Source organism: Thermobia domestica, chromosome 11 (assembly GCF_964235325.1).
Source record: "Thermobia domestica chromosome 11, izTheDome1.hap1.1, whole genome shotgun sequence".
In the NCBI taxonomy this organism is placed as follows: domain Eukaryota; kingdom Metazoa; phylum Arthropoda; class Insecta; order Zygentoma; family Lepismatidae; genus Thermobia; species Thermobia domestica.
Window position 1 is genome coordinate 14,912,301 of NC_137464.1, and position 15,247 is coordinate 14,927,547.

General features: G+C 38.1%; 1 protein-coding gene across 1 annotated transcript in view; it reads right to left on the reverse strand.

Annotated features, from left to right (window-relative positions):
* Nucleotides 1–15,247, reverse strand: part of LOC145664842 (uncharacterized) — a 332,279-nt gene that overhangs the window by 147,487 nt on the left and 169,545 nt on the right. Inside the window, exon 3 of the mRNA XM_081731852.1 lies at nt 2,393–2,513. Within this exon, the coding sequence (XP_081587978.1) occupies nt 2,393–2,513 (121 nt within the window). The remainder of the gene's footprint in view (nt 1–2,392; nt 2,514–15,247) is intronic.

Sequence of the window (15,247 nt, forward strand, 5' to 3'; positions counted from 1 at the left end):
TTTTGATGCTGTATCTATGTTGATATTTAAGGTACATATTTGCTGCTCAGATAAACAATGATTGGTTCGATTGAGATTTAGCGTTCATTTCAATACTGAGGCTATATGAGAGGTGGACCTACGTGAGATCCCAACCACATGTGCTCCTGCCAGAAGTCGTCTGAAAGACATGTGCCTAACAATATACATAGCTACGATGGAGCTTCTCACATAAACATTGCTCTTTCTTTGTGAAATAACAAATTTGGCCTGTAATTTTTCCAAAACTGGCACCCATATTCTTAACCTACACTCTTAATTAGTATTTGCAATTCAAATACAATAGTTTTGTAGCAAATTGATTACAAAAGTAAAATCAAACTAGAAGTACTACTACAATTTCATTCGAGCAGGGATTTAATTCTGCCAAAGCTTACCATGTTTAGAACATACATTCATACAGGTTGTCATGGCATAGATACAGATCCTTATAATTTACTAGAAACACCTGCAGTTCGAAGCACTTCAAATGTCTGTATTGAAAACGTTCACGCGGAGACTGCAGCTCCGGGCTATTGATAGTACTGTGTTAGGGCAAGCTCCGTACTGCGTGAAAAGCTGTAGAACGGCAGTGTGCAGTGAGCAGACGGTGGTAGTGTAAATAGGCGACCTCTCTGATTGTTAATATGGGCAAATTGTTGGCGCTCGGTTATGAGCTGCGAGCTTGACAAATGTGCTACTTGTGCTGAATGTGTCGCGAGGAACAGCACCATTCTACAAAACTCACTGCGAAACCACACCGGCTAAGAGGAACAATGATCAGAAGAAAGCTTTTAGTGACAGATTCCGTCAAACACTAAAGCGGATAGTCACTCCGAATCGTCGTGGGACTGCAGTGCAAGTGACAGAAGAACGTAAGCAGCACCTTCCACGGCTTGCATCGACTCAAGTTGCACGGGTGAAACCGCTCATAAGGAACCATAACACTTCAGCATGACGTAAATGAGTCGCGAACTTGCAACATGGAACCACTAATGACTAAAAACATGTGATATGGATTAATGAGTCATTATTCACTTTATCTTAATCACGAATCGTGTTTATGTGTGGGAGACGCCTAAAGAAGCGTACAATTCGTAGTAACTGCGTCCAACTGTGATACATAGAGGTCACTTTGTGATGCTATGGACAGCAATATCCTGGTTTTGATTAGATCCTGTGCTGCTTCTTACCAATCGTATCACTGTCCGTGATTATGTCACTATTTTGGGGAACCGTGTGCGTCGTACCGACCTGACGTTGTTTCCGGGCAACGGTGCCATATTCCAGGATGATAATGTGCTCATTCACATAGCTGGAGCTGTTGCTGTGTAACTGGTCCCCATCAGTGTTTCTTCCAGACATGTTTTTAGGGGGGTACTGTCTCCTCCCGGAGCTCTGAAAGTGCCCTCTCCGGAGGAGACATCTATAATATAATAATAGAATAGTACCAGCAGTGCCCCCCGGAATACTAAGTGCCTCCCGGCACATTTTTTCTGAAAGAACGACTGGCCTCCATTCTTCTTGATCTGAACATAAATTAATATCTGCGATCCGTTTTAGAGACACGTGCCCGTTCGCTATCTCTCTCATGCAACTGGGTGATGCAGCACTGCACCTGGATTGGTGTAGTATTCTACTTGATGCCATACACGATATCTATGATTCCATTCCACGTTGCATTAAAACTGTACCAAAGACGAAGGAACTGTTTAAAAATCACATCCACCTGGTTATACTTCAATTGCTTCATATGTTTTCCATTGAACTAATCGGGACGTACCGAAACACGATATAAATCACAGACTAGAATACATACAGACGAACAACTTCCTATATGCGCTATTGAAATCAATTTGTATCGTCTGCACAATGAAAGAACCAATCAACGCTCTCGGTGGGCGGATCAGATGTCGTCATGTGTGGATGGCGCTGCCATCGGTCTTGGAACGTGACGTCATGGGTTGTCATAGTAACCGGCGGATTGTTTTCGTCTGCTTCTCATCTCAGTGTTATATGTAGTGCAGAAAGATCAGATAAGCTAATGTTCACTTTTCTTGTACTGTCTCCGGAGTGGACGTTCCTTTCCGGCTTTTTTATAACAGATTTTTCTTTCTTTTAAAGAGTTCACTTTGCAAATATCAACAGAAAATGCTGTTACCCAAATGCAACGAAAGGAGCGAAAGAGTAATAGTTACTTTCGAAATTTCCACGTAGGTGACGCTAGATTGACTGGTTAGTTCCGTCGTCGCATGTCAGAGGCGCTACTGTCACCAAGTTTGCAGTTTTTCGCGGAGTTTGCGGTTGGTATATTCTAGTCTGTGATATAAATTATCTTCAGTTATCTTAACTAAATGTGACTAATTAAACTTACTTAATAGTGATTCCTCCAGCGACGAGTGAGACTGATGCTGATGGTTTCTACTCCAATCTCTTCGATTTCTCACTTCTTGCTCCTCTCTCAACTGCAATAATTGCTCCTCGACATTAGGCACCTGAAAAGACATAAAAAAAGACCATTTGTTGAAGTTTCACGTTCTTTTTATAAATATTTCAAAACCTTACATCTAGTTGCTACACAGTTAGATAAAAGCAATTAGTTTCCCTTGGTAAGAAAAATTACATTTGTTTTTTTCTAGTATTTTTTGGACCCGTGAGATGTAAAACATTTTATGTTGTTCTGGACATTAAATGAGCCACTGTTTAGTTAAGGGGGCACCAGTCTTTTTTTAGAATGGAAAAAATGTTAGAAGTTTGGTAATTTGTGTTAATATTAGGTTAGGTTCAGGGGCGGATCCAGGACCGACTTCTGGGGGGGGGCGGTGGGTTGTCATGCTGCTACTTTTAAGGGCTCCAAACTTTGGGATGGGTTTTATTTATATATATAAAATAAGAAAGTTTCCTCTTCTGGGGGCAATCGCCCCCCCTGGTTAGGTTAGGTATTTTCAATTAGCACTTAACTTCATCTAAACATTTGGCTTCCGTCGTCTAAACATAAAAACAATAAAATGTTTAGTATATATTGAGTGCGCAGTTACATACATTTGTGTTAAAGTGTAGATTTAAAAAAAAAAAAAAAAAAAAACTTTTCTTTCTTGGAAAACAAAAGTAATTACTTTTTATAATCATTATTACTTATTGTTATCTTAACGAATTGCTTTCCAATATTAATTTTTATGTTATTTACAAATAGCATGTGCGTAAAATGGAGTATGTATGTGTCACTGTTAGCTTAGGAGTAAGGTGTGTATGTGTATCAGCATTATTAAAAATACATCAATAGATACAATCTGTTAGTTAATTTTCTATTACGATATGTCCAGTACATAACAATTTCTTCCAGTAATATAAGAAAACACAACATACTTTTCAGCACTACAAAAGTTTGTTTTTTCGATTAATGTAATCTATCAGCTGATATACAGTATGTCTTACCTTTGGACAATTATTATAGTGAAACACAAATTAAAATTAAAGTGGTTAATTATACCTTTAAGCAGGTTAAAAGTGCGGTGGAACGCGGGATCACCGTCCCTCGACCTCTATAAAATATGTACGGCGCCCCCCAGTTCCTAAGAAATTGCAATGGGCAAAGATGGGCAGGGGAACGGTGTGACGTCATGCCGCTACCTACTGTCCCCCTGCCTTTTCAGATCCACTTTTATCCCTGCTTTAGGCTAAATATCTCATTACTCGTACTGTGTGCTATTGTCACAATGAAGAGCTTAATGTATTTATATTTCAATTTTAGTTTCACGTCAGTAAGTGGCACTACTCTTGTGCAGTATCAATTCTTAGGTTTGCTAATACAACTACTATTACTACTATTTATAGTAGTAGTAGTACTACTACTACTTTTCTCCTTCTCCTTCTCCTTCAACTATTATTATTATTATTATTATTATTATTATTATTATTATTATTATTATTATTATTATTATTATTATTATTATTATTATTAGGGGAGAGGAAGGGAATGGCGATCAGTTGGGAATGGTGATCAGCCCACTTTGCCCATTTGCGTGACCCGAGGAGAAGTCAAACTAGTGCTGCCATCTGCCTCTTGTATCAAGGTTCTTGTGTATTGTCCAGGAAGTTGTCAGAGAAGACTGAAGTCTACAGCGTGCTGAAATTTGTTTTTGATGATTTTCTTATAAGGAACTGCACATTTCAACTCAAGATACGTACCATTTTAAGTTGTAAGATCTTGAAGTTACTAAGATTCATAAAAAGTTATATTTACGTCTAATGCACGACACATAATTATATTTCAAATAAACTACGTTTTACAGTATAACCAGCTCAATTTTCAAAATGGCGCAATGTTGGGAATGCCGATCAATGTGATCGGTTTACCATCATGGTGATCGCAATACCTATCAAACATTTGGAATTCTTCTCCAGCCAAAAATTATAAAAGAGGCTAGACCTAAGATGGGTAATACGCCTACTTGAGTCAAACACTGAAACTTTTGTATCGGTGTAACCTTTTTGGATCGTGGGTGCATGCTGACTGTATTGTTGTGGACTCACCAAATAGATATATCTGTGACGTGTCTTTGTAAAAAACGTCAATAAAACATTCAGTTGACGTTTCTCAGTCTTTCGAAGGCGCAGTATAGAAACAAAAACTTGAACTGCCTATGAAACTATGTGTGTTTATTAAGCTCGTACTGTGATCGCCATTACTAACATGTGATGGGAATGGCGACCAAAGTAGCAATTTGAGTTTTTTCCATCGTGTTCCCGAACTGAAAGAATGATCCTCTTTTTATTTTACACACTTATTTTAGAAGGATTGGAGTATGTATTTACAAATTTGTTTTAATATATTTTGCAAATGAAACTACGTTATAACCCATTTTTCTTAGGTGATCGCCATTGACCACCTCTCCCCTATTATTATTATTATTATTATTATTATTATTATTATTATTATTATTATTATTATTATTATTAATAATAATAATAATAATAATTTTCTTCCATTTTCTTGAAAATGACTCATGAGGTTTTTTTTTTTTTTTTTTACCTTCATCAACAATATTTTGTTCAGCTTAAAGAGATCTATTCATTGGTAAATATCTCATTTTGGACAAAACTTTCCTCATAAACTGCTTATAATATTGTAAAATAATATTTTTAAACTTGGTAATAGTATTTTAAATGTGTGTTCATGAAGAATAAAAGCGCTAGGGACGATTCCTTCACGTAAGTATTTGGGGAAAATTCCCAAAGAACTTTGCTTTTCAGACAGTTTCTATATATTGTACTATTTATGTGGGTAGAGATAATGACAGTCCGGGATTTTAGCCCTTCACCTAATTTATGTTTTAAAAAATATTACAAAAATAGTCTGGGTATTTACAAAGTGAATATCTTAAATCTTCCTTATGACCAGAGAGGTGAAGGAAGGAAATGTTTTATACGGGAACCCCTTTAGCTCATAGCAGCCTCGAGGGCGTCTTGCAGCGACTTCAGTATACGGTACTTTTTGGTAACATCCTTAGTTATGGCAGCCTCCAGAGGTGTGGGTTGTGGTTAGGAATTCCTTTAGCTCTTGGAAGCTTCCAGAGATTTTAGGCAAAACCTCCTTAGTTATGGCAGCCTCCAGTGGTGTGGATTGTGATTAGGAATTCCTTTAACTCATGGAAGCTTCCAGAGATTTTAGGCAAAACCTCCTTAGTTATGGCAGCCTCCAAAGGTGTGGGTTGTGGTTAGGAATTCCTTTAGCTCATGGAAGCTTCCAGAGATTTTAGGCAAAACCTCCTTAGTTATGACAGCCTCCAAAGGTGTGGGTTGTGTTTAGAAATTCCTTTAGCTCATGGAAGCTTCCAGAGATTTTAGGCAAAACCTCCTTAGTTATGGCAGCCTCCAGAAGTGTGGGTTGTGGTTAGGAATTCCTTTAGCTCATGGAAGCTTCCAGAGATTTTAGGCAAAACCTCCTTAGTTATTGCAGCCTCCAAAGGTGTGGGTTGTGGTTAGGAATTCCTTTAGCTCATGGAAGCTTCCAGAGATTTTAGGCAAAACCTCCTTAGTTATGGCAGCCTCCAGAGGTGTGGGTTGTGTTTAGGAATTCCTTTAGCTCATGGAAGCTTCCAGAGATTTTAGGCAAAACCTCCTTAGTTATGGCAGCCTCCAGAAGTGTGGATTGTGGTTAGGAATTCCTTTAGCTCATGGAAGCTTCCAGAGATTTTAGGCAAAACCTCCTTAGTTATGGCAGCCTCCAAAGGTGTGGGTTGTGGTTAGGAATTCCTTTAGCTCATGGAAGCTTCCAGAGTTTTTAGGCAAAACCTCCTTAGTTATGGCAGCCTCCAAAAGTGTGGGTTGTGTTTAGGAATTCCTTTAGCTCTTGGAAGCTTCCAGAGATTTTAGGCAAAACTTCCTTAGTTATGGCAGCCTCCAGAAGTGTGGGTTGTGGTTAGGAATTCCTTTAACTCATGGAAGCTTCCAGAGTTTTTAGGCAAAACCTCCTTAGTTATGGCAGCCTCCAGAGGTGTGGGTTGTGGTTAGGAATTCCTTTAGCTCATGGAAGCTTCCAGAGATTTTAAGCAAAACCTCCTTAGTTATGGCAGCCTCCAGAGGTGTGGGTTGTGATTAGGAATTCCTTTAGCTCATGGAAGCTTCCAGAGATTTTAGGCAAGGAAGTACTCGTTCGTCCAGGGCGACCTCAGGAACAGGTGTAAGTTACTTGATCAGTGATCAATTGATACTTCTGTCCTCTTTGGGTCCATTTTTATAGGCCATTTCTGTGTGGCTCGTACCTCTTCGATTCCCATCGTGCTGTCTTCGTGTCTTCCTGGTTATATGTGTATCGTCTGCTGTATTGATACTTGTAAATAACAGCAAGTGTTGCATGAATAATATGTGCTTGCACTGAAGGGTGGGATCCTTACAGTATTAATTCAGTGCTTTTTCATTCTTTAAATAACTCTTAACAACACGACGAGCGGGACGAGCTTTCTTGTGTTACTGTCTGGTTAGCGTAGGAGACCCAGGTTAAATTCCCGGCGGCTTCTCCTATGGTTTCTGATTCCACGTTAAGCTATACATCCACGTCTTATATAGCCTTTCTGCTGAACGGAAACCTAAATTTAAATCCACCCCAATCCAAAAAGTGAGCAGAAGTAGATCCGACTTAAGGTACCGGTATTCCACGTCTTCATTGCGACATGAATGGGATTTCTATGTGAATTCATGAGCATTAATAAGTGGAAATTTTCTATTATTTCCCGACTGGGTCCCCATTTCAGTTTTGTATCTTCTTGCTATGAACAACTTGACTGACTTAAAGAATATTTTGCATGGACATGAGGGACTACTGCTGGGCAGATTTAGGTGAAAGAAGATTCCCAGTAGCACGTGCTTTAGAGAAATTACGGAAACAACTCCTTTTACGGAAGTCAATGGAACTAATCAACGCCTAAATACTATTATATATGCAACCATTTTTACATTCCATTTGTTAGTGTTGCATAACCTCTAGGAAATATTTATTTCACAAAGAATATGGAGAAGCTATTCTGTAAATTTGACTTTTGATATCTTACCCCGTACATAAATGAGCTCAAAATATGCACATTTCTGAGTATATTTCCATTCGATGTATCGTTTTTTTTTTTTTTTTGTATCATGTATTTGCTCATTCACCCACTTTTGGTGGCCATATTACAAGGACGTAGATGTCTCACATAGATAGGAAAGCGAATCAACTTCTTCTAAAAAGGAGCAGACGCCTGGCGTCAACACATAAAGGAAGAAAAAAATGAAGTTCATTTAGAGACGCGACTTACGTTATCCTAGCACGTCCTGCTCTTTTCCCAACCTTTTATTACAAGATGCTGATGAGGAAGATGATGAAAGGACGGAGGGATAAAGACGCCGCGTCTCGTCTATCTGATATCCTTCCGTGTGATTTGTTTCCCAGTATCTGTTCCTGCATCTTAAAAACCCAGCGATATTTGTCTTCGAGACAACACGCAAGAGAGGGAAGTAAACGTTAACATATCTATCTAGTTCATTAGTTAAAACACACACATACACACACAAGAAACAACGAAGTTTGGCCTCTCAATGGGGCATATACAGGGCCGGATTACGGAGGGGCTTAGGGGGACTGTAGACCCGGGTCTTCAGATGGACGGGGCGCCTTCATTCTGATAAAAATCTCAACTGGCTGTCTAAAAAGAATCATACAAAATACAATCATCATCATAAGATAAAATCTGACCAAAAATATGAAAGAAATTGCTTCGTTTGTTGCGTCCACCATTTTAATTTGGAAAGTTCATTAGGTGTATCATCTAACGCATGACATAGTTGATGTAGAAGTACGTGTATTCCCGTTACTTTTTTACTGTACTTTCACAGAAATGTATTATCAGCAGCGGTCACACACACACACACACACACACACACACACACACACACACACACACACACACATATATATATATATATATATCAACGACATTACTGCTGTATCGCCGGACCAATTTGAAAATCGAAACAAGTACGAAAATGTACTGCATTCGGTTATATTTGGTTGGATTACATTACGTTATGTTAGATTACGTTATTAGGCTTGTAGTTTTACTATACAGATCCATAATATAAGTAGTAGTAGTAGGAGGGGGAGGAGGAGGAACGGGTTAGAAGCCCCGTAGGGGCTAGTTGGGTTCTGTTCTCGACATGAAATGGGTAAATTAAAGACTTGCCCAAAATTTTCTTGCCCCTTTCACAATCTATGGATTCGTATAATAAAACAAGTGTACCTCTCCGCGAAATAGTTCATCCGCCTCCACATACAGTGCCGCTTATAACGTCAAATACAACCAAAAAATACAACCATTTTGTTAACTTTTACTATTCCCCTTACCTGACTTTCACTCATTCTTCCTCACAAACTTAAATAAATTCTCCAATTGACCCGGTAAATTTCCTAAAATTGGTCCGGCGATACAGCAATTAACCCTATATAGACTCCCGGCCTCCAGATGGGTTAATTTAGCCCTGGATATATACGCACCTAGGTACTGAAAGGAGAAGGGCATGAAATGACTCGTAGGACTAACTATGTATAAAAAGAAATTTGAAGTGTACTACCGCAGAATATATTTGACGCACATGTAAAACAATACATTGACCTTATAACTTAGCATGTAGCACAAATATTCACGAATAGTAAACACGCATGCATACTGCCAAACAGTGTTTCTTTCAGACATGTTTTTTGGGGGGCACTGCCCCCCGGAGCTCTGAGAGTGGCCCCCCGGAATAGACCAAATTAATACGTTTATAATAATAAATAGAATAGTACCAGCAGTGTCCCCTCCGGAATACTAAGTGTGCCCCCCCGGAACACTTTTTCTGAAAGAACGACTGCTGCCAAATACTATCAGTAGGTGGACATCTGTTGTATTCAGTATAAATAAATAAAAAAATACTACATTTCTTCATAATTCCAGAAGTTTGGAAAAGATTATTACATAGAGACTATTTAAATTTTCCCCTCTTATCCTGTAACGATGCAATTTAAATTTTACCGATGCCATTTGCCTCAAGGGCCGCCACTGATGTACTAGAGCTTTTAACTTACCTTATAGATCGAGAATCTACTTTTCTCACCTTTGGCATGCTATTTAATGTCACTAAGTAAAAACAAGAAGAAGAAGAAGAAGAAGAAAACGTATTCCCGTATAAAAGCCATCAAATATCTGATATCCCAGATTGCAAGCCAATTTGCCTCGGTTGGAAATTACCAGGCAAAAAGGCGTTCTAATGTAAGGGGTTCTTTATTTTACTGGCTTAAGAGCAAAAGCGCAACAACGTGCAAGAAGAGGACATCCGAGAAAATATCTTGTTTAATAGTAGAACAAAGCAACAATGAAAGAAGAAGAAGAAGAGATTTAAACAATAGGAAGCAGAATATACACATACAGAGAGCTCTAGTTTAGAAACGTTTTGTACGAATCTGATAACAATCTTTCGCGCCATCTCTATACCATTAAAAGAGACGAAAAGGATAAGTTAGTCGGGAAAGCGCGCCAGACGAGCGAGAATTTATGCCAAAGAATGACCTTAGGGTTAAAAGTTCAGTCAGAAATTCTGCGCGAAGCGTCTAAAGTGAAGCTGTTCCATTCTCTTGTGTTCCTTCCCCGTCCGTCCCGTATCTCCTAAAGAGAAAATCTTTGGCTATATGCCTATCTCTAGTATGCCATCATGGGTAATATTTGGTGCTACAGTCATTTAGAAATGTTTGTTTTTTCACTCGCAAGAAAACTGTATTTTATAGTAACGTATCCTTCTTCCCCCCTTTTTTTGTCTAACCTTTCAACTGTTCTATTCTACACAGACATCTCACCTACTCCTTTACACTAAGCTTCAATCTTCTTTCACACACGCTCTTACCAGTACTTCCCACACTTTACTTACACAAGGTTGCCACTTCTAGTAGTTTTGCGCAAGATTTAGTTATTTTTTAAAACTCATGCAAGTGCCCTGGATGAAACACAGTAGATTTAAATATTTAAATCTTGAAGTTTGCAGAGTTGCCAACCTTAGAGAATGAAAGTATCGATTTTCGTCTTTAAAATTATCGTATATTCGTTATGCACGCTATAATTACAGAAACAAATGTAATACTACTAATAATAAACTTATCAGACCATGTTTCGTTAAGGGGGTCCAAAACTACACTGGACCCCATTAAGCTAACCTAATTTAATCGAACCTGACCTGACCTAACCTAACGTAACCTAACCTAACCTAATAGAACCTAATATAACGTTATATTGTGTAACCAAACGAAAATCAATAGAAAGAAGTGGTGTCAAAGACACTGGACCCCCTTAACGGAACATTGACCAACTTATCTAATAATATTCAGTTTCGAACTCCAAATAGGCAAGGGCACCGGGCCCCCGAAAGGTCATGTGGGCCCCCCTATTGTATTTATGAATATACAATATTTGGCATAATTGAAGTACAATTTGTCTTAAGATCTTCATATACATGCCTTCTGCATCTGAATGATCCCCCCAAAATTTACAGAGAAATCGACGCCCTTGCAAATAGGCACCACTTCCTCACGATTTTTTAGAATCCTTATTGACAGTACTTTGAACAACAACATTTCCATCCCCCTTCGTATACGTAATTGAATGTAAAGAATGAATGTAGAATTGCCATTTGCCAATTCTCAAATCGTTATTGATTTATTTTAGCGGGAGTGAGTGTTAGAAACCCCAGTACGTGTCTTCTTTAAAAATATTTTAATGCATATTTACAATTTATTTGCACATTCAAAAACAGCAAAAAAAAGTTTGTGTGTTTTAAAATTATCGTATATTCACCTATTATCGCAAAGAAATTGTCGTATATAGCATTAAATATTGAATTATCGAATATCACGATAAATTATGGTATAGTTGGCAAGCATGTTCTACTTAAACAAGGTTGCCACACTTAGCAGCTTTGCTTAAGATTAAGTGATTTTGATTTTTTTTTTAGCCTGCTGTAAGTGCTCAGGTTGAATCATAGTAATCAGATTTAAAGATCTTATTTGAATCTTGAAGTCTCCACTACATGAATATCTTCAAAAATTCATTTTAAAAAAGTATACAAGAAATGTCTCTGCACATGAAAATGCACTATTGTCGTTTATACTGACTGGTTATACAGGATATCCCGAAAGTCATGAAATATTTTTGAAAAAAGATTTATTAACAAGATCTGTATAAAGGTTTAATATTCTTCAAAGTACTGTCCATATGAATCTACACATTTTTTTCCAACCACGTGTAGATACGTGAAAAGAAGAGAATAAAGTAAAGATTACACATTAAAGTTCATTCAATTCTCCAAATTTGTTGTTTTGCAGGTCGTGCGTATGTGAGCTAGTTACGCGTATATATTAGTTACACACAATCTAGAGAGAAGAGCGATGAAAAAAAATCACAATATTATTCTGGTTATGAAAAACTTAATATCTTTCCTTCTTTCGAATTCTAATAGTGTGCTTCTAACTTGAACAATGTACTATGATATTTACTCGAAATATTATTCTTGATTATAGTTGACTTTCTCTAGGAATTCTCCAGTTTGTTCTCCAGTCTCTTATGCAGCTCCTGCACCACACCCAGTAGTGCATTAGCGGAATCTATGACTACATTAAAGAACTTCTTTTTTTGACCCTGCTTTGATGCGACATTTTGTTCTCTAACTATGGTGTTCAGCATTTTTTCCAAGAAATTTTTGGGTGGTTCAGAAGCGCCGAAAAGAAGTATTGCTACACCCATACTTCATTATCTTGGTTTCAGGAATCACGAAGGATGCACCTACAATGAGAGTCCGCCGAGCTCAGAACAGGCCCGTAGCCAGCCCAAAAATGTAGGGGGGGACCGGCTGAAGTTAGGGGGGGCCGATCCAACCATATTATACTTCATCACCATATTATAGTTCATTTGCAAGCCTACCGTGAAATTTTAGGGGGGCAGCAAAAATTTAAGGGGGCCCGTCCCCCTAGACACCCTGAATACGGACCTGGTTCAGAGCCCCAAACTTCCTTAATTCTATTTAAAATAATATACTTACGTTTATGTCTGCCCCATGGGCGCACTTTTCCGGTCTGAACTTGCAAGTTTTGACCCCCTTCAACCAGAAGTAAAAGTGAATCTGAAAAGGTAGGGGGACTGTAGGTAGCGGCACACCCTTGCCTATCTTTGTCTATTGTAATTTCTTAGGAACTGGGGGAACGCCGTACATATTTTGGAGGTGAGGGACGGCGTTCTTCCACGTTCCCCCACACTTTTATCCCTGCTTCCAACCAAAAAAAAAAAAATTCTTAGATCGCGCTTGAGAATCATCTCCCACATGTACTGGTCAAAATACGTTTAAGAACATCGCTTGTGCATCATGTAACTCGAAAGAAATTCGCATCACATGATGTGTCCCTGAAAAGGATAGGCTGATCTTACTTGGAAAGGTCCTAGCGCAACAATCACTGTAGAAGACATGCTGTTTTGATGTCGTGGGAACTAGTTATGCTGCACGTGCAATGCACATGGATCACAGTCTGTATTTGCCAAGACGCTTATTATGCAACTGAATTCAAGCCTCGTCGTATACTTAAGAGGCCTTATCACTGCGAAATTAAAATACCACTAATTTTACAGTAATTATGTGATATCTTCAACTAGATAAGAAATAATCAAAAAGTGAAACAAGAGCTTCCTAGACAATATTATTTTAAATGAAATACCGTTATCATGACTCACTTATCTGCTTTCGATTTCCAGCCATTTATAAAATCGGCATTTATTTTCGCGTTTCTAAATAACTGCAAACGGAAAGCTACTAGGTGACTCGTGATAACGGTATCTCATGCAAAATATGTAATATTCTCTAAAGCGATCTTGTTCCACGTTTTGATTATCTTTTATCTATTTGAAGATATCATGTAATTACTGTAAAATTAGCGATATTTTAATTTCGCAGTGATACGGCCTCTTAATGGTTGTAATGGAACTGAGAGAGACCAGGTGCACGTTCCGCAAACTTTCACTCGCGTGGATCGTTTCATGTCACTCGTCTATGTGTAGTGTACATAATGGAAAACAGAAGGTTTCTACAGCAGACGCTCTCCCAAAACCCCCACCGTTAGTGCTTGAACTGGCTAGACGACAACCGTCAATGCAATCTGAGTCATTGTGTTCCATAAGTAGCAGTATAAACTTATTACAAGGTTTAACGTCTACAAGCAAACCGATTTTCTCAGATTTGGCAGTCTTATCACAGTCGGCATATTCGGCGCATGACATTAACAGAAATAACGTTCATTTCTAAGGTTGCACTCTTTATGAGACACCCTTTACAATAAATTATGTATAAAAATATTTCTGTACTTATATGAAAAATACAAGGTGTTACGAAGTAGATTGTACCTACTATTTCTTTATTTTTCCTAACAGTGAAATGGTCCTTGCGAGTTAAAAATCGGCGGAACAGTGACATAATACTCCTAGGAGTGACATAATACTACTAAGACTAACACACAGATATTCTTAACAGTGACATAATATTCCTAACAGTGAAACACATACTTCTAACAGTGACATAATACTCCTAACGGTGACGCAATACTTCTAAAGGTGAAACAATACTCCTAAGAGTGACACAATACTACTAAGAGTGACACACATACTCCTAATAGTGACGCACATATGCCTAACAGTGACATACACACTCCTAACAGTGTCACACACACTCCTAACAGTTACACAGACACAGTCCTAACAGTGACATACATACATCTAATAGTGAACGCACACTTCTAGCAGTGACACAATACTTCTAACAGTGATGCAATACTCCTAACAGTGACATAATAATCTTAACAGTGACACATATACTGTTAATAGTGACATAATATTCCTAACAGTGACACATATACTCCTAACAGTGACACAATACTTCTAACAGTGACACACATACTCCTAGTGACACACACATACTCCTAACAGTGTGACATATTACTTACAAATAATAATGAAATTAATAACCTAGTAAGAAATTGATAAAATTAGGTGGCAACATTGTTCACATCTCGTCCAATTCTTTTGCTTTACCCTAGAACGAAGTAAGAGTGTAACGTAACAGTATTCAACCTGTGTGGTCATGAAACCTCAAGAAGCTTAGCGTTAAAAAAAGAAAAGACTTTTTTAAGAAAGGAAAGAAAAAAGAAATGTTAGTACTGAGGTTCAGTTAGAAGCAAACGTTTGATGGTATATGAGGTTGCACAGTTGCCTTGCTGAATTAATGATAACTGTAGAAGAGAAAGATGTGGCAACATTGTTAAGACTGATGACGCTTAGACGGGAAGTAAATTGCTGGTTCTGATGGCGATCTCTGAAATGGACCAAAAGGTTTGCGCAAAATGAAATCAAGGGATCATGTTTCCAGCCGCTACTAATGGCATTGCTCTTTTGTTTTTTTTTGTAACACCTACCTCTTTTATCTGTCTTTCGTCTTTTTCTCTTTTGGTAAGGATTGCTTTTGAGGAAAACCCTTAAAAAATAATAAAAACGGAAAGGCATCTACTGTTACACTTATGTGGAAAACGTAACTTAGTACCTGCTTTTGATTTTTCTTTTTGGAAGATACTAGCGAAGTTGTAATGTAAACCAGTTCGTAACTGGTGTCATGATATACCAAAGAATTTCCTTTACTT